At 42.2% G+C, this 26,302-nt stretch overlaps 1 protein-coding gene across 1 annotated transcript in view; it reads left to right on the forward strand.

The window, feature by feature from the left end:
- Window positions 1–238: 238 nt before the first annotated feature.
- FAM107B (family with sequence similarity 107 member B) overlaps window positions 239–26,302 on the forward strand; it is a 204,726-nt gene continuing 178,662 nt past the window's right edge. The window contains exon 1 of the mRNA XM_046679180.1: window positions 239–652. Coding sequence (XP_046535136.1) covers window positions 239–652 — 414 coding nt within the window. The remainder of the gene's footprint in view (window positions 653–26,302) is intronic.

Here is a 26,302-nt window from a genome sequence, read left to right on the forward strand (position 1 = left end):
ACCAGGGAAGGAAGAGCGTGAAATAGCTGAGGATGGACTCTTCCGAAAGGGGGTTAGCTGTGGAGCGACTCTCAGGGAGGGTGGCCCTACCACCTCCTAATCTTCTACTTAGGAGCAACCACTAGAAAGTCCTTCTCTTCAGGCAATGAAATAGTGACTATAAGGAAACTGGAGGTGATCTGAACCCCTGGAAATTTTTCTTTTCCCCTTTGAACGTTGCTATGTTTTACTGCGGGTCATGTCCACGTGGAAGGCAAGGCTCACCAAAAGACTGAAATCTCCATCTAGAAGGATGCATCCATTTCCATGCTCAGCTCTGCTGGCTTGTTTTGGGAATGCAAGGGACAGTGCTCCCTTTGATCAGCCCAGCACAACTGATGCTCATTCCACTATCTACATTCAGCCTATGGCCAAAGCAGGTGGACACCCAAGTCACCCAAGAGGGGAAGAAGGAACTGCAGAGAAAAGGCGAGATTCCGGCACCCATTCAGAGAGAAATGGCAGTGCAAATCAGAATTCCAGCAACCATGCTGTGGTCCAGCCTGTTGAGACCCCCAAGGATTTGCCTGGGTCCCTAGATGGTAAAACGAACTGTGAGGAGGTTGCTTTTCAGACTTCAATCCCCCGACCATCAATTATTGAAATGCCAACGGTGAGTGATCCCAATGCTATTATAGAAGGAATGGTGCTGGAGGGGAGCTCTGATCGTTTGGTGAATGCCATCAGGAAACAAATTTGTTGAACATTATTAATGAATAAGACATTGAAGGGAACTCTTACTAGTGAGAGAAAGTGTGTAAAGCCTTTTAAATTCTCATAAATTCTCAAAGGATTTGGAGGGAGGCAATGAAAATAAGCTCTGGAGCCTTAGCAATGGCCAAAATTGACCTGCAATTAACTGCCGTTGGTGCTTCAGAGCCAACAGTGCCTCAACAAAAGTTCAGGAGTAACATAGTCTGGGAAAGTATTTTTTGTTTTACTGGTCTGTGAATTTATTTATATGAAAATCCACAATATGAAAGGTTCGATCATAGAATTTAAGAAATTGCCTCTCCTTAAAATTAATCACATGGTATCAAAGAAGTCTAGGAAAACTTGGAAATGATCATCACTATATGCACAGCAGGAAAGAAAGGAGTTGACTTATAAAACGATTCGTAATATGGATGTTGCTGCAATAGTTTTGTGAGACTTAAAGGCAGGAGAAAGAAGTTATTTTTTAAAAATGGTGCTGTTGCTCTTACAAGGCAGCGTTTGAGTTATCTATTTTCCCTTTTGGTGTGACATTACTAAATTTTAATTGTTGAACATTCCAATTGGGTTGAGCTGCACAATCATTTCAAGTTCTTGCTAATCCCATTTTGGGGAAGCTGTGTAGAGGCCAGGTTTCTTGAATGGTGTTTTCTGAAGATACCCCATGAGCACTTTTTGGTCGTATTCCTGGCCAAGTAGCTTAGGAACAGACTTTAAAAACTGAGAAGACTTTGAGGATCCATTACTAAGATATTCTGATTTTTAAAAATTGTTTTTTTCTATCTGGTTTAACAAATCATTCTTTGCCTGACTTACTGACTTGAATCCAAGATGCCTCATTAGCTGTAAAAACTGCCACCCAGCAAAGACAGGGTTAAAACATAATTTTAAAAAGTAGTTTCACTTGAAATTCTACAGGCTTATGTTAAAGGATGGAAGCTCAGTTCTATTGTCTTCTACTCTGAGATGGAACAGAGGATTTCACCAAGCCCTCTGTTACAACAAGAACTGTAGTTTGTTTTTCTTTCCAGCACGATTAAATCCAAACCCCAAATAAACAGAAAACAAAACATTTGTTAAATTTTCAGTTTATACCAACATCCAGATTAAGATATTTTTAGTAGTACTGTAGTTAGCGGAGTGGACATGATAGGCAAGTTTATATTTATTTTGTGGTAAAGGAAGTAATGATTTACTGTTTTAATGAGTTGGAAGACTTTCTGTTGGGTAGAGATTCCAGCAGCCCAGGCCCTACCCTATGTTGGTAAGTACAGCAGCAAGCACAAAGGGTCGATTTGATTTTATCTTTCTGTTTTAGGAGTATATGTGACACAGGGCTCAAGATAAACCTGTGTATTCAAATATAACCAATTAAACACAGCAGGGTAGCATCTGTATTTATTGTCCACTTGGTATGGACAAAGCCGTGATAGACTACAGAGGTGAGACGGGCCTTATGATGAACCAGCCCGAATGTAAGGCTGAATATGTGTCCTAAAGAGAGACATACGTAAGACAGTTCAAAGGAGTTTGGAAGGTCTGGAAAGGTACATTGCAGGGGAGGTGGAATTTGAGATGGGTTTAGAAGGAGGGTTAGGATTTTTAAAGACAGAGATGAAGAGGAGGACATTGCAATAAAAGGAAATTGTATGAACAAAACCATGGATGTAGGAGAAGGTAGCAGAGGGTAGGTACATCAGTTTGGCTACATTGGGGAGATATCTGGAAAGGCAGATTAAGGTCAAAAGAGGGACGTCTTGAATGCTGTAGTGAGAAGTTACTTCAGTAGGCAATGGCGGAGCTTTGGGAATTTTGAGCAGAGGAACATCGTGCCTGGGATTTCATTCCAGGAAGATAAATAGATAAAGCCACGTAGGACGGATTCGAGTTAGCAAGACTGGAGCTGAGAGGCCACTGTAATAATTCTGGCCTGAGGAGAGTCATAAAAAGAACAGCAGGAAGGTGAGGTTGGAGGGGCAAGAAAGAAGGGACCCCAGCGGGGGAGCAAATACCAGCAGTTGACTATGGAGGCCAAACTAGATAGAGAGGGAAGGGAGACCAAACTGGGAGTGAGGAAATGAAAACACTGCAGAATTAAGTGCCGGTGTGTGTATCAAGAGCGGGTCCTGTGGGCGTGATAAATGGATAGATAAAATCTAGTTCAAACCAGAGGAGCTACTGCTTAACAGAGCACTTGCTGTCCGCCAGCCAGTCTTGTAAGGGCCCTACGTGGAGTATCCATCAAACCCTGGGTACCATGAGGCGCATAATCTTATGATCCCATTTGACAGATGACGACATGGACACTTAGAGCGGGAAAGACACTTGCCCAAGGTCACAGAGGGAAGAAGTGGGAGAGCTAGGATTGGAGCTCAGTTCTGTTTGATTCCAAAGTCCATCCTCTGAGTTACAACATGCTTCCACTGCTCATTATTATTATTTGTGTGGTGTTTGAGGATTTACAATAAAGTATTCATGCATGGTCTCATTGTTATGCAATCAAACTAAAATTCCATGTGTGTTTGCATATGTATTTATGCAGAAATGTATCTGTGTGTACAATAATAATTATCCCTGTTTGCTTTTTATTAATTTGCTTTAACCTTTTTCCATCTTAGTTTCATGGTGTGTAACACTGCAGAAAGGGACACTTTCCACTTTGCATCCTGCCAATGATGAGGCTTTGTTGACGTTAGTGTGGGATTGCTTTGAGATTTTTCTGATTAAAAGTGCCGTAGGACTGCCCAGATTTTTCATTACCTAGTAATTTTGTAGTGACATGTTTCCCCTCAGCAGATGATGAATGAGCTTCTTTTATTACAATCTTGCCTGGTGGCAAAAATATTTCCCCTTTGGATGCACTGATCCTCATCATTTAAGCTGCCTGCATGGAGGCAGCAAATAATACTTTTGTTTTAGAGCTCAGCCTCAGAACGTAAGCATAGCTAAGAAGTGGGGCCGAGTCCCTCTATCCGTCTTTAGGTACCTGGTGTTCAGACAGGAGGGCGATTCATTTAAATTTGAAACAACATCTGGACTGAGAGGAAAAGCTCAAGATAGAGACGCCAGGTGAACTAGCAAAAAGTAAATGTTTTTGTTTGTGTAAACGTATGTGCATATGTCTGTATTTACAAAGTGATACCAATTAATCTTCAAGTTTTTTGTGGTCATCTCTTCTCTGTTCCGGACCTGAAATCAAGGTGATAACAATCCTAAAAGTGGAGTGTGTCTTATAACTGCTGGTGTCTTCTGATTGTAATTTTTTTCTTTCTTACGGGTCTTGCAATGAAAGTGTCTTGTAATTGGTGGGATCGTAGAGTCAATGAAATACAGCAGTCTGCTTTTATTCTTTAGCCAAGAGTTATTGTGTTCTTACTCTGTGCCAGGTCAGCACTAGCCCTAGGGAAACAAAGTTGTTTAAATCGAAGATGATTTACGACAGAGTCTGTGGAGTTGCTTACATTCCAGTGGGAGAGCCAGTTGGGTAAACAGGCAGTGTCAATGCGGTATGAGAAGGCTCATGCAAGGGTCAATACCAGATGCCACAGGAGCACATGGAAGAGGCATCCATCTTAGCCTTGGGAAGACAGGGGAGGCTGGAACATGTGGAGGAGAAGGGTTTCTGCCTTACTCCTTTATAATTGCACATCAGACCCAACACTGCATCTTTCTGGTCGAAAGTGCTGTTTTTCTCCTCTCTCCCTCTCTCTTAACAACATCGGCATTGTAAGAAAGACGCAGTTCCCATCCCACGCAACTAAGGGCTTCCGAGTAGGCTGGTGGTTTCTGACAGTCTTTCTATAACAGTGTGAGTTTTTATCTAGTTCGTCCTTCAACAAGGTAGCCAGCCTGACACGGGACGAGAAAGTAATTGTGCTTCAAGTCATTCCTGGTATTTTAACTCTAAGTCAGTTTTGCAAAGAGGAAGAGAAACAGGGCCCACCTTGGAGCTGACAGCTGCATCCATTTTTGTAACAGGCTGGTTTTGCTACTAGGCAGAGAAGTGGTAACCAAGACATGCCCAGAGCCCAAATGGTGGCCTGGATGAAGCCTCACCACCTCAGGCAGTCACTGCCTTCTAGGGTCCGAGTCTCTGCACTGCTGTCTAGAAATTCAGTTTTGTCAGTCATCCTTCTCCAAGAGATAGTCTCTTGATGCCCACACTTATAAGAGCTTGATGTATAAATCAGAATGCCCGTTGAGTTGAAAGCCTTGAGGACCAACGGCCAGGGTAAGGCTGACTAAGCCCTGTATTTTCTCCACAGAAAAAAATTACACGTAAAGAGAAATGTTAACCAGAAATTTGTTGGAGAGTATAGACCCAGAGGAAGGGAGAGCTACATTTTTTTATTGTAGTAAAATATACGTCATAAAATTTAGAATTTTAATTATTTTTAAGGGTACAATTCTGTGGCATGAAGTACATTCATATTACTGTGCAACCATCACCACTATCCAACTCCAGAACTTTTTTCATCTTCTCCAACTGAAACTCTGTACCCACAAAACACTAACTCGCCATTTACCCCTCTCCCAACCCCCTGGCAACCACCATTCTATTTTCCGTCTCTATGAATTTAACTACTCTAAGTACCTCATGTCAATGCAATCACACAGTATTTGTCCTCTTGTGTCTGGCTTATTTCACTTAGCATAATGGCCTCAAGTTTCATCCCTGTGGAAACGTGTGTCAGAGTGTCCTTCCTTTTTAAGGCTGAATAATATTCCATTGTATGGATATACTACATTTTGTTTATATATTCATCCATCGATGAACACCTGGGTCATTTCTATCTTTTCGTAATTGGGAATAATGCTATTATGAACATGGGTGTAAAAATATCCCTTCAAGACTGTTTTTAGTTCTTTTGAGTATATACCCTGAATTGGAATCACTGGATCATATGGTAATTCTATCTTTAATCTTTTGAGGAACTGACATACTGTTTTCTGCAATAGGTTGTACCACGTTATATTACCACCAGCAATGCACAAGGGCTCCAATTTTTCCACATCCATGCCACCACTTGTTGCTTTCTAGAGTTTTTGTTTGTTTTGATAATCACCATCATAACGGGTATGAAGTGGTATTTCACTGTGGTTTTGATTTGAATATCCCTAATAATGAGTGATGTTGAGCATCTTTTCACATGCTTATTGGCTATTTGTGATCTTGTTTGAAGAAAGGTCTATTCAAGGCCTTTGCCCATTTTTTAATTGAGTTGTTTATCTTTTGTTGTTGAATTATAAGAGTGCTTTATGTATTCTAGATATTAATCCCTTGTCAGATATATGATTTGCAAATATTTTCTCCCATTCTGTGGGTTGACTTTTCACTCTTTTGCTAGTATCCTTTGATGTACAAAAAATTTTAATTTTGACAAAGTCCAATTTATCTGTTTTTTCTTTTGTTGCCTGTGCTTTTCATGTCATATTCAAGAAATCATTGTCAAGTCTAATATAATGAAAATTTTCTCCATGTTTCCTTCTAAGAGTTTTATAGTCTTAGCTCTTACATTTAGATGTTTGATCCATTTTGAGTTCATTTTTGTATATAGTGTAAGATAAGGGTCCAAATGCATTCTTTTGCACGTGGATATCCAATTATCCCAACACCATTTGTTGAAAGACTGTCCTTTCCCCATTGAATGGTCTTGGCACCCTTGTGAGAAATCATTTGGCCATATAAGTGAGGGTTTATTTCTGGAATCTCTAGTCTATTCCATTGGTCTATATGTCTGTCTTTATGCCTGTACCACACTGTTTCTATTACTGTAGCTTTGTAGTAAGTTTTGAAATCAGTAAGTGTGAAACCTCCAACTTTGTTCTTTTTTTTCAAGTTTGTTTTGGCTATTTGGGGTCCCTTGAGATTCCAAATGAATTTCAGGATGGATTTTTCTATTTCTACCAAAAATATCATTGAGATTTTGATAAGGATTACACTGAATCTATAGATTGCTTTGTGTAGTTTTGACATCTTAACAATATTAGGTCTTCTAATCTATTAACAGAATTTGTCTTTCCATTTATTTGTGTCTTCTTTAATTTCTTTCATCAATATTTTGTAGTTTTCAGTATCCAAGTCTTTCACATCTTAGGTTAAGTTTATCCCTAAGTATTTTATTCTTTATGATGCTTTTCAAAATGAAATTATTTTCTTAATTTTCCTTTTAGATTGTTCATTTTTGGTGTATAGAAATGCAATTGGTTTTTGTGTGTGAGTTTTGTATCCTACAATTTTGCTGAATTTGTTTATGAGTTCTAATAGTTGTGTGCGTCTGTGGAATCTTTATGGTTTTCTACATATAATATCATATCATCTGTGAACAGAGGTAATTTTACTTCTTCCTTTTAAATTCGATGCCTTTTATTTCTTTTTCTTGTCTAATTGATCTGGCTGGAACTTCCAATACTATTCAACAATACTGTGTTGAATAGAAAATGGCAAAAGTGAACATCCTTGCCCTGTTCTTGATCCTAGAGGATAAGCTTTCAGTCTTTTACCATTGAGTATGATGCTGCTATTGAGTATGATGTGGATTTTTCATATATGGCCCTTATTGTGTTGAAATAACTTCCTTCTATTCCTAGTTTGTTGAGTATTTTTATGATGAAAGGGTGTCAAATTTTGTCAATGCTTTTTCTGTATCAATTGATGTGACCATATGGGGGTTTTCCCCCCTTCATTCTGTTAATGTGGTGTCATATAATGTTATATTGATTGATTTTTTTGTATACTGAATCATCTTTGCCTTCCAAGATAAATCCCACTTGATCATGGTGTAATCCTTTTAATATGTGGTGGAATTCTGTTTGCTAGTATTTTGTTGTGGATTTTTGCATCAATAGTCATCAGGGATATTGGTCTCCAGTTTTCTTTTCTTCTGTCTGATTTGGATATCAGGGTAATGCTGGCCTCATAGAATGAGTTAGGAAGTGTTCCCTCCTCTTCAATTTTTTAGAAGAGTTTGAGAATAATCGGTATTAATTCTTCATATGTTTGGTAGAATTAACCAGTGAAGACATCTGGCCTAAGGCTTTTCTTTGTTGGGAGGTTACTAATTCAATCTCCTCCTAGTTATAGGTCTATTCAGATTTTCTTTCTCTTCATGATTCAGTCTTGGTGAAGAGGAGATACTTTGATAGCATCACTGAAGTATGGTATTTACAATCATGATTACTACTTATTGAGCGCCATTAATAGACTAGGCATGATTTAAGTGCTTTACATGGATTAGCTCATTTGATCCTTCTAATCTTTTTACAATGTTAGTTCTTGATAACCCCAATCACCCCTCTCCTCAAAACCCTCCAATGGCTCCCCCGTTCCCTCAGAGTAAAAATCAAGTCTTCACAGTGGCCCACAGGTCCCATACAAAATATCCTCCATTAACTCTCTGAACTTATCTCCTACTGTTCTTACTGATGGGGAAACTAGGACTCAGTGGAGTTAAGCATCTGATCCATTTCCAACCCAAGGGTAACTCTTCCAGCAAAGTAGGAATATCAAGTCAACTGGTCAAAGCATGACTTCCTTGGGCAGTGCACAACTCACACTACCAATAACCAAACAGCTGCTTATTCTGCTCTCCTTGTCTAGGCTCCATGCCCATCTTTCTTATTTTCTTGGCACAGTCTTTATTAAGACCTAGGATAGTTTAATTAATCAGATTTCAACTTCCTTGGTTAGAATCAGATTCCAGCCATGCTCTCTTAAAGCTACATCAAGGCCATGTTACTTGGAATTTGGTGTTGGAGAGACTCCTGGATACCTATTAACAGAAAAGCTCTGGAGGTGTTCACCTCTATAGGCAACTGATCTCATTCAACAAACTGATTTTTATTTTCAATGTCTTAAAGTTGTCTTGAAGTCAAGTCTTGGGAGTACCATCTATAGAGGGCTGCTTAGAAGCATACTGCAAATTTGCGTGTAAACATCTATCGCCCCTCATCCCACCCTAACTCTGCATCCCCCTTATTTAAGCATTATTGGGGACAACTCTGCTGGGCTGCATTTCCGTTTTCTAGTACAAACCAGTTTTCCTGTATTTCTTTAGAATGAAATCCTCCATTCCTTTCCTCCGGGCCCTAACAGAAAAGAATAGAATTCTAGGCTACCTGTAAAAACAAATACCCTATTAAGGAAGCTTTCTGCAAGACAGATGATTTGACATAAAAAAATTTTAATAGCAACTTATAGATCCACACAATCAAATGTTAGCTTTCTAGTTCCCTTTCATGCTCCTGAGCAAAATCATGAACTGCCCCCGACCCTGCAACAAGGAGGATATCTTAATGAGCTGGTGGAAATCCCATCCCATTCCTTTTAAGCCCTGATAATTTCTTATGCTAGGTTTCTACTTTCCAAAGAAGTTAAACATAGTGGCATGATAGTGCATGATATACCCAGTGTAGTCAGACAGGAATTTTCCAATCCAGATATTCAGTTGCATCCCAACTGGAAAAGAGAGAAACAGCCTCTTGGCTTCTCTTAGAATGAAGTAAAATAAACAGTCCCCATAAAACCACGAAGATTTACATTTTACAACTTTGACTATTGGAGATTATCCATAAAAAACTGTAGAGGATGACGAAAATGCAAAATTTGCAGACAATTTAGAGCTGAGGGGCATATATATTCCAAACTAAGACATAAAAGTTGAGTGTATAATTTCATAGCATTTTAAAGCATCATTTTCAGGTGAGGTTACTCCTGCATTTACAATTCAGATAGGAATAATAAATATTTTTCTAGGGAGGTGTTGATGTTGAAGGGAGAGGTACAAAAGGAAGAGGTCAGCCCATTTTTGAGCAGCCCTGTTTCCAGCTCCTCAGACAGAATCTGGCAGTCTGCCCACGACCTAGTTGATCCTTTGCCCTCATTTGCATAGGTGGTTAATACAAGAGCAGGGTTTACTTTGTTCGTAGGCAATGGCCGACTGTCTAACCAAAGAGCCACCAAGGAGATTCCAATTCATTGACAAGACCCACGGTCTCCAGATACTTGCATGTGTAGAGTTGGAATTTCCATCCTCTTGATTATATAACATGCATTTGGACTTCAGTTAAAAAAAAAGAAAAATTCCACTATTGCACTCGCTGGGTATGCTGGAAACTTTAAAGTCTCTAACGCTCCAGGAACCACAGGGGCTAGCTGAATGAATGTGCTATATTAATCATGGGAAGTTAGAGGCTTTTTTTTTTTTTTTCCAGCCAAGGACATGTGTTAACCTGATCTGAACTGCCTTTAGTTTTGCACTCACAGTTCCTCCTTTCCAAAGAAAACAGAGCTCATCAAGTTAACACTTTTTCCAACATGAGGCTGACACACTTGGTTTTGTAATTCTGCGCCAGGGGAAATGAGAGTTTGGAAATTCGAGGCAATCAGAGGAAGCAGGAGTCTCCACAAAGGGCATAGGACCTGCTGTGGGAAGTGTTCATGCTTTTGTTGAGGAAGGCTGGTTTGTGGGCGTCCCACATTAGACGGAAAATGGCAGCTCAGGCAACTGTTAGAACCCAGACACGCAGATGTGCTTTGGTCCACAGAAAAAGAGAAACTGCCCCTCAAATGAGCTGCCTGACGAGGAGAGCCAGTTTCTGTAACTTAAAACATCAAATCTCAAAAAGATGTGTCTCATATTGTTTATTACTAATAGTAATGAATGTCCTGCCATTTGCACATAATAAGCTGACTTTAAAAACAGAAAGATTTTAATTTTTATATAAAACAACACATAGTCTTATAAAAAGTTCAAATGTGATATATGCACACACTTGTAATTAGAGCTAATTCAAACGTATCTCTTTTTAAAAAGATCACTCATATAGGGTCAGGTAATCTTTGCCAAAGGCACCAAGAATACCCCATGGGGAAAAGATAGTTTCTTCAATAAATGATGTTGGGAAAACTGGACATCCACGTGCAAAAGAATGAAATTGGACTTTCATCTTATGCCACTCACAAAAAATCAACTCAAAATGGATTAAAGACTTAAATGTAAGACCTGAAACCTTAAATCTCCTAGAAGAAAACATAGGGGCAAAGCTCCTTGACACTGGTATTGGCAATGAGTTTTGGATTTCACATCAAAGGCACAAGCAACGAAAGCAAAAATTCAACAAGTGGGACTACACAAAACTCCAAGTCTTCTGCACAATGAAGGAAACAATCAACAGAATTCAAAAGCAACCTGAGATTGAGAGAAAACATTTGTAAACCATATATCTGATGAGGTTAATATCCAAAATAGATAAGGAATGCATACAACTCAATAGCAAGAAACCAATAACCCAATTAAAAGATGGGCAAAGACCTGGATAGACATTTCTCCAAAGAAGACATACAAATGTCCAGTGGGCGGATGAAAAGATGCTCAACATCGCTAAATACCAAGGAAATGTATATCCAAATCACAAGGAGATATCACTTCACACCTGTTAGGATGGCCATCAAGAAGCCAAAAGGTAAGTGTTGGTGAGGTGCCATCACTTTGGGCATTAGGTTTTCAACATATGAATTGTGTGTGTGGGGAGGGGCACAAACGTTCAATCTATACAATACGTATTTTGTGGTGGTTGTTATTCTTGTTGCTCATGCTATTTGCTGTTTGACGAATAGTTCTATCCCAGTTGTTCTCAACACTCGCTGCATTTAGAATCATTTGGGGAGTTTTAAAAATTACTGATACTAATACCAATACTAGCACTCTCAGAAATTTGTATTTAATTGATCAGAGCTGGGACTATTGCCTCAGTATTTAAAAAGCCCCCTGCAGCAATTCTAATGGGCAGCCAGGTTTGGAAAACACTGCTCTGCCTCATGGAGACCGAAGAAGTTGGGGAAGCCAGACTCCAAGAGCCGGCTGACAGCGTTTCTGAGAAATAGGCAATGAAAAATCTTTATCAACACCACGCAACAGCTTCCTCATTGTTCTTTTACCCTCAAGATCTCCTAAGATCCTTAAGGTAAGCAATGCCCATTGCCAGGCATGAAGGGTTGCTGGTGATTTCTCTGTAAAGTGAATGGTAGAACAGGGCAAGAAGGAAAAGGAAGTTTCTGTGATGTATTGCGTTTTTAAGTGACTATTCCACACTCAGTAAGATGCCTTGTCAAATCTCCTTTGACAAAACTTAAAACAAAAATTTCCCTGCCTATCACCACTTTAGGTAGACTTATTTTCCCTCGTACCCTGCAAACAGAGTCGCTGGCATCCTTCAAATATTAGGCTCCAAAGCAGAGTTATGTACTTGGCACCTAACTGGAAATCTTTCAAACCTCATCTTTAAGTTCCATGACTTGCTTCTTTAAGAAAGAAGGATCTAGATGGTTTTGTGAAGAGAATGGTGGGAGGGCTTTATCCTTCCTCCTTTGGAGCTAGTTCCAAGCAAATTATTTCAACTAGAGATCTTGTTGTTTTTCCTTTATTCAGGACATTGCCAGGAGATAACGCTTTAAGAAATCCTCAGTGGTAGCGTCTTCTCTTTGACTGCTGGAGATTTCCCCATGGTATTCACTACACGATACAGCACTTTAGAGGTCTTATTCACAGATCACCACTTCCCTGCAGAAGTCATTAGGCAGTGGTTTCTTATATCCTGAGGATTTCCGTCTAAGTTTCTTGATCTTCATCAGGGGAATTTTGTATTTGCCCTGTCTAGCTTGTTGAATAGTGTATCAGTCAGAGTTCTCCAGAGAAACAGAACCAATAGGGTGTCTAGCTTTGGGGGGGTGTGTGTCTGTATCTATATCTCTGTCTCTCTTTGTATCTCAGTATCTATCTCTCTATCTATCTACCTATCTAACTATCTATCTATCTATCTACATCTCTATTTAGCCATCTATATAGAGAAAGATTTTAAGGAATTGGCTCATGAAATTATGGGGATCTGCAAGTCCAAAATCCATAGGATGGGCCAGCAGCCTGGACACTTGGGCAGGACTTGACACTGCAATCTTAAGGCAGAATTCCTTTGTCTTCAGGAACCCTCAGTCTTTGCTCTGAAGGCCTTTAACTGACTGGATGAGGCCAGCCACATTATTGAGGGTAATCTTCCTTACTTAAAGTCACCTGATTGTAGATGTTAACTGGCATTTACAAAATATCTTAGCATCAACCCCTAGATAGTGTTTGAGTAAATGCCTGGATGCCATCGCCCAGCTAAGGTGACACATAAGACTGTCATAGAGAGTTTGATGAAGAGAAAAGCATCATGGATTCTGGAGTCAGAAGATCTGGGCTGTAGCGCCAATTCTCCCACCAATTTGCTAGATGGATCTTGAGCATGTCTCACGAAATTTCAGAGCTTGATTTTACTCTTCTGGAAATTTGAGGATGAGGTATAGAGAAGCAGTTTCTAAGGCAGCAATGTTCCATTAAGCTCTAAAATTCTCAGAGCCTTTCAAGCGAATTCAGTATCCTGAATGTTTTCGCCCTCATCTGAAAAGCACATCTGCTCTTTGATTATGGATTTTGTGCTCATTACCTCTGGGGATTTGCAATGAGTGAAAAGGTGTTCTCTGTGGAAAGAATGGGTGGAAAAGGAATTGATGGAGTGATTCTGGGAAAGAGCAGTTATAATGGGATTGATTGGAAGAGTTTGAGTTGAGGATGAGGCTGTGGCCTTGTGACTACAGAGCCTTTGCTTTGGGGATCTCTGAGTTGCCTTTGGCTCTATTGCAGGTAGCTTTGCTCTCCTGGACTCAGCCCTGGCCTAGTGTAGCTTGTTTTTGCTCAAAAGAGATTTCTCTTGGACCACTGAATCATTTTAAGCTTAATTTAGACTGCAGTTGGTGTTAAATATTCCTTAGAAGTGTGAAGTCACAAAAGCTATGCATTTGCTGACTTGGTTCAAGTGGTTGATCTCCAAGTTTCTAGTCCTACAAAAGATGCTTCCCCCCAACAGTGAAAATGTTAGCAGATAAATTAAGCTGTTCCTAAAACAGCTCTTAACTTGTGCCCTAGCCCTGGCAAGCAGAGGTGACCTCAGCCCTGTTTACTTACTGCATCCTGTTGTTAGGAATCAATTCCAAGCTTTGGTGTTCAGAAGCATTTTTCTTTTTACCCAGATCTGTATTTCTTCTCTGACAGGATAACTTTAAAAGAAAAGAAATTCATAATTTTCGGTATATGATGGATTTTGATAAGAAAAAATAAAATTGTCCACATGGTTGCAGATACATAGATTTGCTGTATCTGACAAGGTGCACTTGTATCTTAGTGAAAGAAACCCCAAATCAAACAATTAAGGAAAGTACAGTTTTTATTACTAAAATGTGCAGTCAGAACAGGCTTTGCAGTAGCTTGATACAGTGGCTCAAAGATTCACAGAAGACCAGCTCTTTCTGTGTCGGCTCTCAGCTTTTCATAGTGTCACTTTCTTTTAAAGGCTGGCTCCTCTCATGGTCACCACGTGGCTGCCCGTAATTCTCAGGGCTTTGAGATTTCACATCCTTGCTCGGGTGGAGGCGAAAGATCAGCAGGAAGAGAGAGCATTTCTTTTCCAACCATAAAATAAGTCTTAGACTTTCTATTACTGTTCTGATGCCCAAGGAGATAGCACTGCTGTGCTGGGCTAGACAAGTCAGATCCTACCTCTGGAGCTGGATGCGAGGCCATGCTACCCACGGTGCATTGCTGTTCATCACAGGAGGGGCACATGGATCCAGGGGGAAGCTCAATGATACTTACATATATATTTCAGAAATTACTTGGACTCATTTTTCCTTTAGAAAATTTGATATGAAAAATTTGTTAGTTGAATTCAAGATAATTTTTTTTTACATTACATTTTGTATGGGGGAGGAGGATGTTGAAAGTTTGGAAAACAACTCACAAAATACTTTCTTCGGTTATCAAAGTGGAAAAGTTACACACACTTCTTTTCCTCCTTTGAAAAGCAGTAAAATTTCTCTTTGTCCTTGAAGAGTAGATGTGAAGTGAAAAATTGGAATAAACAAAGAAGTCAGTCGTTTAAATATTTATCCTCACCTTTTCGTCCCACTTTCCTCTCATTTTCCTTCCACCCATCCACACACAGTAAATAAAGCATGGGTATGAGGAAAACTGAAAAAGAAAAACTCTACTTTAGACCAGAGTTGGGTAAGCGGTAGATCATTACAATGGCTCTCTGCAGTAAATCTAGAAGTTTCCTTCTGTGTCCTGGGAATCTTGCCCAGGCATCAACATGCCTGAGGAAGACCTGCCCATGATTTAGAGATTCGGAGGGAGAATTTATTTTTTAATGTAATCTCTGTGTCTTCAGTATAATGGGGTTTTATACTCCCATTCATAACTTCTAGTTCCCATTGCCATCCTGGTCAGGAACAAATAACAGAGCTTCCTTTGTCAAGAAAAGTGCAGTCATAAAAACTTCATATATGTGTATCAGTGAGCATGTCTGTGTGTGTGTGCATATGTGCACTGACATCCATTACCACTCTTTTCTGACTACCCTTTTGATAATGTCATAAATAGCTTTTGAACTAGAAACTTTACAGGCCAGCTTTGTGCTTTGGGAACACTTATACTTTATTAAAATTATACTTGGGCTGATAAAAATCGCCCATTCTTGACATTTTCTTTTATACAACATGCTGTTTGAATGGCTAAGTTTGCGTAAACTTGACCCACCCCATCTTACAGTTGTCATCGGATGCTGTCACACACACAGAGGTCCCCCCTCACAGGATGGGGTGATACACCACGGCACAAATTTAGTTCTGTTGGAACTGGCTGTTCATGTTCTATATCAAACTCTTCTTATTTTTAACAACCCAGGTTTATTAGAAGCTATATGTCTTTGCATCTGGACTTGGCCCTGGAGTGGAAGTAAAACTCTTGTCTGAACTTTTTGCAGGTGGAATAGGAAAGAGAAGGCTTTGAGTGTGAAGCTGGGTCCCTCCCAATCACTCTGTCCCTTCCCGGGGCTCAGTGCCAGGGTGGTTCAGGGGCCAGCTTTGAAGAGATGAATGGGGAGCAAAAGGGAAGAGACTGACGTCATGGAGATCTGATGGGCAATAGGTTGAGTTCCTTTTTCCAGGCATCACTTTCCAGGCTGCAGCAAAAACAGAAGGAAGGATGCCCTCTCAGACCAGAGCGAATGGGTCAGTGTCTCTGCAGGAGTCAGCTGCATCAGCAGACGGGATATTGGGAAATGTGCAGGCTGGGAATGACATCAGCCTGAAATGGAAAAATCCACCCTGGCCCAGTAAATACCAAACTAGGGGGACTGGTGGGTATTTCAAAACACATCTGGAACCCAGAGCAAGAGAGATGCTGCAGACTAAACCTCTTTTCCGATTCCTTTCATTCTTTTTGCAACATCCTCGTCTTCCCAGACGTCAGGGAAAGATTTCTTGTCCTGTTCACAACCTTTTACCTTTTTCAGAGGTGGAGGTGGGAGTACAGGGCAGGTGAACTTCACTCTAGGTATGTTACAAACTTCCCTCAAGAACCTGGCACTTTCTTGCCCTGTTGTCCCTGCAGCTGTCAGAGCCACAGACCAGGGCAGAGGGACACCCAGGGACAACTTTGGGGGCATCTATGGGTGCTCTAGGAAGCTACAGATGTCTCAGGACTTTCTGCACTTTTTCAAAGGGTCAGCCTCTCAGGTCACTGCACACAATCTGCCTCCCTTAGGAACTCTGCCCAGTGCTTGGCATCCGGGCTTGTTCAGACTTCCCTTTTCAGCCTTAACTGGTAAGCTCAAGAAGAGATGCAGCGGACCAGCTGTGCTATTAAAGGATGCTTGGTGGGTTTGCCTTGGAACGTGCTCTTGTTTGGGAAGGCTGGGGGTGGGTCTTTGTGTTTGGATTCCACCTGTCCCCAGGGATCCTCTAGGGAAGGAAGGGAGCAGATGTGCACGCCCTGTCTGCTCGGCTGGGGCCAGTCGTCTTCCTCCTTCTCACGACCTAGCGGATGTCCAACAGCATATGGGGCTGTCCCTTCACAAATGTGCCGACATAGAAAGAATGCATTAGGCAGACCTGCTCCTCATATTTGCAGGACTGGAGCAAGAGTAAAAAGCCTGAGGCCCATCTTTCTCTTTGTGCCACCCCTGATTCCATCTTGCACTTTGAGGGGCCTCTGGCACTTGTGTATTTACTCTCCAGCCTGCAGGACCCAAAGAGTTGGGGATGAACCCTCCTCCTGAACAGAGGTACACACACCTGCCCTGAGGTTCTTTAGTGGTACAGACCTGAGGAAGCAGGTTCCACCTGGGTGATTTGCTCAGGGGATTCCTGAGTCCCAAGTACCCGCAGCATGGTCTAGAAGGGGATGGGTGCCGAGTGGGCACGTCCCTTAGCACAGCACTCCTTTCGTGGAATTCTCTAGAGCAAAGTGCTGCAGGCAGAGGCCCTGGCTGCTTGGGTCTAAGGGCTGAATGCAGGGTCCTGCAGTTTCATCACGTCCCTGGGACAATATCAATAAAGATTGTGTGCTAGGTTTGTAATTTTCATAGACCTGAATGTTCTCATCTTTGATAGTTTTATAGTGCTTTAAAAATGCTTTTCCAGGGAATTCCATTTTTTATGTCTTTCCATTATGATATAGCTCCCTTGGTTTCCCCTGGTGGTTTGCAACCTCAGGATTTCCCCAGGTGGAATCTGAAATTGGCCTTTGTACAAGGAGGGAAAGGACGGACCGAAGAATAAGGCAGACCACTCTAGATTGGTAGGCGGCAGTTTTAATAAGCAAGGGAACTCAAATATGATGAGTGGATCTATGCACCCTCCAGGATCTTAAGAGTTTATAGAAAGGCCTCAATGGAGTTCAGTCACTGATTAAGTCCAGATCATCTCAATAACACGTTACTCTCTCAAGGCTGCATCCTTGAAGGGGTTCCAGGTGTGGGAACAGTGGGTGGAACATACATTCCAAGGACAGACAAGAAGGTAAGGAACCTCTAATTGCCCAGGTCCAGCTGTCAAGTCAACCAATGGTCATATCCTCTTGATGACCCACCTCTTCCATCATCCCTAGATGTCCTATGTCCCAAACTGTGGCTCAGGCCACTGTCAGTAGTGGTCTGGGGAGGATGCATTTAGAAGACATTTGTGAATGAGAGCAATTTGCTTCCATAAGAAAGGTCTTGGAGATGCTACCAATGGGTTTTCATGCTATCCTTGCCTCCAGATGGTTCTCCTGGTCTCTGGGTGGTTTTTTCCCAAGTGTTCTCCTTATTTGAGCTGCCAACGCCCATCTTCCTGAGTTCCCAAGTGCCCTGGCTCTTCATGATCACTAAGGTGCCTCATCCATGGGACTGCCTTCCATGATGGAATAAGACCTTTCTTTTCTTCCCTCTTCCCTGTCTTAAGTTTCATTCCCTCAAGGTCTACTATCTGTGGATATGTTAGCGGCTGTTAATGATTCCTCCCAGAAAACATCTACATTGTCATAAGTGGTTTGGGAACTATGCCTTTTCTTAAAGACATTGCTGCTGGTGATTTTAGGTACTGCAGCAAAACAGTAGGGAGGATATTATTGGGAGGGAGGAGGCTCTTGGGGCCTCTGCTCCCTGGGACAGAAGAGGTCAATAGTGACAAATTATCCAGGTAGAGTAACTCTTTATATAGCAACTATCATTCTGACTCATTCCACACCCCTGTGAAGACCTCACTAAGACTTGGACGTGAACTTTGGTCATGCCTTGGTTCTAAGAAGGCCACTACATTATTCATTTGGCTAAAGAGTAAGAGTATTGGCACCAGGGGAAATTATTATATGATGACATACGTTTTTTGCTTAACAGATGAACTCACTGTCTAGCCTTGGTCTACAGAGTAGCTTCTACCAGGAAGAAGGAATGAGGCACTAGTATCTTGGAAGCCAGGTTGATTGAGGAGGAGAGGGGAAGTGTCAGGGGAATGCCAGAATGTGAGGATCTCATTGAGGGGCGCTGAGCAAATAGCACATGAGATTATGTGAGCAGGGAAAGGCTTTCCACTCACCAGTCACCCCTTGGAGTGTCACTCAGGTTCCAAGTCCTCACACAAGCTGGCTTCCAAGAGGCTGGCAGATGACACAGTCTGGGCTTTTGTTTCTTCTTAATGGCATCATTCCCTGGCTTATCAACACAGCCATTCCACCTCAATTCATGCTTCCCAGAAGGGCTGGCTGGAGCCAAACTCCATCTCTCTTGCAGCCCTTTAACAGGTCTCCTCTGGTCCCGAACTCTGAGCACACCACAGAGCACACAGCTTTTGACTCTATGAGAAGCATTTGGGATTTTTTCTTTTTTCGAAAAAAGTTACTCTAGACCCTAAAGGTATAATCAGATCTATTCTTACACCTCGCTTTGAGGAAGAATGGGGTAAAATCCAGGCCAGCTGGCACTTGAGCAAGCAGGTCACACAGTCCCACTGGGACTGCTCAGGCTTTGATACCCCTGCAATGTCACCTAGTTTTCTCTGTGCTGCATCTCAGTTAAATGCTGTACCTTTGAAACCTCAAGGTGCCAGTCAGGGTTTGTAGTTGCAAGCAACAGAAATGAACTCTGGTCGATTTAAAGAAAATTGATCAAAAGATAGCTGGGTAGCTTATAGAGTCATCAGGAGGCTAGAGAATTAGGCTCTAGGCTACACAGCCTGGAACAACACCCCAAAGAATGCTAAAGAACTGATCCTGTGAAGACAGTTCTATGGCCACTGCCAGCATAGATGTGCATCCTGCTCCTCTGACTCTGCTGGCTCTGGACACTGCTACTAATACCATTGCTGTTGCTGGGCCAGGGATGCAAATTTGCCTAATGGCCCCTGTTTCCAATTCCATCCATCTGAAGCTGTGAACTTCCTATTCAAAGTCTTGGGGAAGGGGGTGTGCATCTGATGGCAGGAAGTGGAGCCTTTGCCATGGCCACAGGTAGGACTGGGACAGTGAGCTATTGACACCATCAGCATCAGCAGTGGGAGGCAGGCTTTGCCTCCCACTGAGACTCAAAGGAATTCTGTAGACATAGGAGGAAAGTTCAGATACTGCGTGGCAGAAAAGAGTGACAGATGAGCCCTACCCTCTTTTAGATCTAACCTGAACCCTCATATACTCATTACCGGCTTGAAGACATTCATTCATTCAACATACATTTATTGAGCACTTGTTAAGAGCCAGGCTCTGTGATTACTTCTGGGAAGAACAGAGAGGTAAAAGAGAATGAGCTTCCTCTCAAGTAGTCCCCAACCTACTTGGGAAGGTAGAAAAAAGAGTAAGAAAGGGATAGTAGGTGATTTTACCGAAGTAAGCTCTGGGATACCTAAGCAGAGGAGATAACACATAAATTAAATCTTGAAGAATAAGTGGGAATTGCCAGGGCAAAGGCAGGTGAGGGTGTTTCAGGAAGAGGAACTTCCTTGTGGCTGTGTATGCTTGGTTGCAAGGAGGGACCTGGTTGGGGACAGGGGTGAAGTGACAGGCAGAGACAGATCATAAGAGCATTGCATGCCCTACTGAGGAGTCTGGATTTTATACTGAAGATCGTGGAAAATAATTGGGGAATTTTAAGGAAAAGCATTTTAGAACATCACTTTATCATGGGAAATTAATTGCATGGGACAAGACTGAAGGTAAGAAGACCACTTAGGAACTTCCTACAGGAATCTAGGGAAGAAATAAGGACAGAGAGATCCAAGGATGATATAATTTAGGAGATGCTTTGGAGATAAAGTTGATAGAACTTGGTAATTGATTACTAATGTGACTTTTAGAAGAGGAGGACAGATTATAGATGACTTCTGGCTCAATGAGTTGATCAATTACGGGGAAAGTGATGTCACAGATTTAGGGGAGAGAGGGTGTGTTTGATTTTGGAAATGTTGAATTTGAGGTGCCTATGATGCATTGGCGTAGAGATGGCTGGGAGGCAGAGGGACATGTAGATCTGAATTTCGGGAAAGGAGGCTGAGCTGGAGATAGAGGTTGGAGAGCATCGCCATCTTGGTCACTGGTGAAGTCATGGAAATGGCGGGGATCAATAGTGAGAATCCACAGTGAACAGAGAGAGGAAGGAGGTTCAAGGATACCACATGGGCATCTGTCATCAGCATTTCAAGAACAGAGGAAAGAGGCCCTGTGAAGGAACAAAGAAGGGTCAAACCAACTGAGGCAGAAAGAAAATCAGAAGAGGTTGAAAGCTGAATGAAGAGAGATTTTTAAGCATGAAGAAGTAGGAAGGTCAAGAGACACGAGGACTAAAATGTGCATTTGAAATTGGTAGAAAGACATCATGAATGACCATTATGAGGGCAGTTTCAACAGAGTGGTGGCCGCAAAGCTTACAGTGCATCTACGCAAGAAGGAAGGTTAGACAATGGAGATGGGGAGTGCAGAATAATTTTTGGGAAGTTTTATTATGAAAGACAAGGAAAGAGATCGGGCAGAGATTAAGGGGTGATATAGGATCCAGGGAGGAATTGCTAAAATCCGGCCATTATTACCTTTCCAACACTTTATTACCTGGTCAGATACTGCTCTGTGAATGCACACAATCTGTAGTCCTCTTCCCCTTCTCTCCCTTCATCTCAGCCAAGAATGAAAAGAGAAATAACTCATTTGACAAACATTTAGTGAGCACCTGCCATAGTCCAGGCATTGTTTTAGGTTCATTGGTCAACAAGACAGACTGTGATTGCTGCCCTCATTAAGACTGGATTTTCCCAGGGGAGCATAATAAGTAAGTAAATTATATAGTTAGTGATAAAATGCTAAGGAATAAAAGAAAAAGTAGACAAGGTATGGGGGACTGGGAGTGTCTATCGGGCGACAAGCATTTGACATTAAATGGTCTGGTCAGAGTAGACTTCACTGAGAGGTGATGTAGGAGGAAAGCCTTGAAGGTGAAGCAAGTCCAGGTAACTCTTCTTACCTCTCACTGAACAGGGAGCAGAGGTCGAAGAAAGGATGGAAGGTCTCAGCGCCAGTGCTCCTACTGACTCAAAGAAGACCACCATTGCCAACGGTATACTCCAGTTCATTCCCCCATCTCAGTAGCAATTTGTCCTTATTCAATTCATTTTTCTTGGGCAGTGATTTTCACGTCTTTTAATTTTTAAGGAAAATCAGTGAAACCTCCTTTTCCAAGGAAATTTTATTCGAAACTCCAATACATAAAACAGAAAAAAACAGAGCCACTACTGGGGTTCAAAGCTCCCTTCATTGCCCTCTGAAGCCCTCTGGACAACCGTGTCACAATGCTGGGTTTTTACATTTCAAGAGCTTCTGCTCATGTCAAGCTTCCCCTTGTCTGTTGAGCCATGTCTTCACTCGGAGTCATCCTGCCTGCATGAGTCAATCCTGGTTGGTGTATGTGGCTTGACACGTCATGGACTCAGTTCTTTTGGGGGCAGAAAAGAAAAGGGATTGGTGGACTATTTGACCTCTCTCTTTAGACTTGACCATCAGCTTACTAAATTAAAGTCATTAACGAGAAAGTAAAGAGGATAAGATTAGTTGCCTACAAAGAGAGCTCTTAATTACAAACACGGTCAATAATGCACTTTGTTAGCATCAACTGACGTCAAAACATGCATTGAACCTGGTGCTGAGATCCAGGCTCTTTTCACTGTCTGTGCCTCTTTCGAGAAAGAGTTAAAGCATCGCCCACAGATGATTCTGTAGCACTTAAGTCACAGGCAAACTTTACTCAGAAAGTTGTGGATTTAGGTGTGGAGAGAAAAGGGGAGGAAAAATAACACCAACTCATCTCACGTGACATCAAAAAGGAAATAAGAGCACTGGGTCCAGGTTTGAAGGAACTGATGGGTTTTCAGGAATTATATTTAAAGGGACTCTTCTCACGGAGGCTGTGTTTGGTGGGTCAGGGGCTGTCCTCTGGCTTTCCAGGAGATACAGAGGTTCACAACTTTCTCCGCTCAGTTTGCTTTCCCTAACAGACGTCTTTGTACGCTAGTGCAGCAATCAAAAGGAATGCTCTGTCTGGCCTAACACATGGGGTCCTCTCCTGCCCTCATGGGGAGCAAACAATCCCCCTTGCCGTCTCACTCTCCTTCCACCTCCAAATCAGGTCCTGGCTGGCGACATCACTAGTCTGACACTCCAAGGCTCCCCCATTTCTTGATATCTGGCTTTGCCTTGCTCCCTGGGCCTAACTGTCTCGACAATCTATTCAATACCTCAGCTCCCATCATGCTCATTCCATTCCCCATTCTCTAGTCCAGAGCCCTGCCCTTGAGCCCTCTTCGGGCGTCCCGATTCTGGCTGGCATATTGGCTGCCACTTCTCTGATCACCAAAGCCATGGGGAGCCCCATCCTAGCAATGCTTGCTTATTGAAAAATCCTTATGACCCTTGCTGACTGCCATTGGGTTTCAGTCGTGTCTTGTCATAGTCTTTGCATGTCATTTCCTGACCACCAAACTGGATTTCATCTCAAAAACTACCAGGACTTTTTTATTACAAATGACAGAAAACTAACCCACACTTGCTCAAGCTAAAAAAAGAATGTATTGACTTGTGGCTGAATAGTCTAGGGAATAGACTAATTTTAGGCATACTGTATCACAAATGATGTCATCAAGACTCTGTGTAGCTCTGTTTTAAATAGACTTTATCTTTTAGGAAAATTTTAGATTTTCAGAAAAATTGAGCAGAAAGTACAGAGTCTCCATGTACCTACCCCCTCTTATACAACCTGCCCCCTACACACAGTTTCCTCTATTATTAACATCTTGCATTAGTATGGTGCATTTGTAACAACTGATGAGCCAATATTGACATATTATTATTAACTAAGTCCATGGTTTACATTAGGGTTCACTCTTTGTGTTGTATATTCATTGGGTTTTGACAAATGTATAATGACATGTATCCATCAATATAATATTATATAGAATAGTTTCACTGCCCTAAAAATGCCCTGTGCTCCACCTGCCCATCCCTCTCTCCCTCCACCTGAACCCCTCTATAGCTTTGCTTTTTCCAGAATGTCGTATAGTTGGAATCATACAGTATACAGCCTTTAGCCTTTTCACAGTGGCTTCTTTCACTTAACAATATGTGTTTAAGTCTCCTCTATGACTTTTCATGCCTTCATAGCTCATTTCTTTTTCTATCTGAAAAACAACCTATTGTATGGATGTACCACAGTTTGTGTATTTGTTCATCTATTGAAAGGAATCTTGTTTGTTTCCAATTTGGGGCAATTATGAATAAAGCCGCCATAGATATTCACGTGCAGGTTTTTGTGTATACATATTTTTAACTCATTTGGGTAAATGAGCACCATTGTTGGATTGTAGGGTAAGACTATATTTAGATTTTTAAGAAACTACCAACTGTTCCCCACAGCAGGTAAACCATTTTGCATTCCCACCAGCAATGAATGAGTTCTTGTTGTTCCACGTCTTGGCCAACATTTGGTGATGTCAGTCTTTTGGATTTTAGCCATTTCGTTGAATCGTCCAGGAGATGGACTAACTTTAGGCACAGCTGGGTGTCGAATGATGTCACCAAGACTCTGTCTTTCTCTTTTCATCTCTGAGCTTTCCTTTCCCCTGGACCAACTCCATTCTCTTACAGGGCTTTACCTTGTGGTGTCTCTCAATGGCTTTAGGCTACATGCCCACAACTCCAAGTCCAGCATAAGGAGGATGCCTCTTTCCTAGTCATTCTAGTAAAAGCCCTAGAATTTGAACCATGAATCCATCCCTGAAACAATCCTTGTGCCCAGAGGGGTGAAATCTTGTCCTTTCATTCATTCATGTTGAGCACTTATTCTGTGCCTGCCAGGCAGTGTTCTAGGCACTGATGATGATCAGTGAGGCTCAAGTGATATGTTCCAGGCGTAAAATCTACTCTTAATCCAAAGCAAGTGAATTGAGAGCTGAGGTCAGGTTCCCCAAGGTGCTGTTGCCAGAAGAGAGCTGGTTGGATCACGGATGCTGGGCAGGCAAAGCTACTACTAAGTCTGCCCAGAGAAGCTGCCCTACCCAGTGGGTGATTGTAGTCCTACATCCTGCATCATTCCACTTTCTCTCAATCCAGCAGTCATCTGGGTTCTTTCTGGCCAGACCCTGAGGTAGGACACCATGGAGACTGACAGCCTTGCCACTGGGAGGTGGAGGCTGTTTCCCCTCATTTGAATCTGGGCCACTCTGTGATTCTTTGACTAATAGGGTGTGATGGAAGTGACACTATTCCACTTCTGGGCATAGCCTCTAAGAGGACTAACAGCTTTTGTCTTGTTCTTTTGGAAGCCAACTGCCATGTTAGAAGTATGAATATCCTGAGACCGCCAGGCTGGGAGAAGTCTACGCCACAAGAAGGGACTCACTGGATGAGAAGCCATGTGGAGAGAGGTTCCAGATGTGTGAGTGAGGAGGCCACTTGGAAGGGTATCCTCCAGCCCCAGCACTGCCCCCCCCCCCCGCCCCCGCTGATGCACATGGATCAGAGTTAAACAGCCCAGCAGAGTCCTTTCCAAATTCCTTACCCACAAATTGTGAGCAAAATGAAATAGTTGGTTGAAGCCACTAGTCTTTGGGTCGCTTGTTACACAGCAATAATATCCAGGGCAGACAGTAACTAGTACAGCAATACGATCAACTGAAACTTAGCACACCAACCCGTTTGGCCCAATGCATTTGCTGGTTTTAATGTCTGGACACCCTATATTCACTAGTCCTACAGACAGTCCTGCAGGTGCTGCTGGCCTAATTTTGTGTTTTTGCATCTAACCTCCTTTTTTGGATGGTGTGTGACATGCTTCAGGCTCCCCAGAAATAGGCTACCACTGGGAATCCTCAGGGAATGTTTCAGAGCTGAAAGGGCCCCAAGAGACCATCTCATTTTGCAGATAAGATTGAAAGAGACCAAAGGAGAGTAAGGGGCGGGGCCGTGGTCAGGAGGAAGCGCCTGGCCTGGAACCCAAAGGACTGTCACTCTTAGCACTTTCCAGTCAACAATCAATTCTCTGTACGAATGTGTGGGCTCGACAGTGGCGTGGATAAGTCCAACTTTGCTTTGAAATACACTTTAGCTTTTCCCTAACTCCCACTCCCCACAACTCACTCTTCCACTGTTTGATCTCATCTAATTTAAGACTCTTTTGAGACGACCTGGACTCTGGAGTCACACGCAGATCCAGGTCTGGATTCAGCCACTTATCACCTTTGTAATGAATCACTTTCCTCTCCTGCGTTTCGGCTTCCTTCGCTGTAGAATGGAGAAAACTTCCTCCCTGGTGGTTGTATATTTGTATTAAAAATATTGTTAAATTTCAGTGAGGTCTTGGACAGAAATTGTTGCCCACAGTGCTGGCACATGGTAAATGTCCCACAGCGGTGGCACTGGCTGCTGCTGAGTGTCAGGGGAATGAAATTCCTACAGACAGAGCTTTCATTCATGAACAGGTTATGTTCCAAGGTGTTCAGCATGTTTGACAACATCCCCATCAGTCAGCAGGGTAAATTACATTTTCAGACGGCAAGAAAAGATAAACTGAGGCACTGAGCTGGTGCCTGGTCTAAGGAAAACCAATGAGCTAGTTGGAGAGAGCACTGCCCCCAAGGGATGGACTGGCCCATCGGCTGGGGAGCGTT

The sequence above is a fragment of the Equus quagga genome, chromosome 12, assembly GCF_021613505.1.
Source record: "Equus quagga isolate Etosha38 chromosome 12, UCLA_HA_Equagga_1.0, whole genome shotgun sequence".
Taxonomy (NCBI): domain Eukaryota; kingdom Metazoa; phylum Chordata; class Mammalia; order Perissodactyla; family Equidae; genus Equus; species Equus quagga.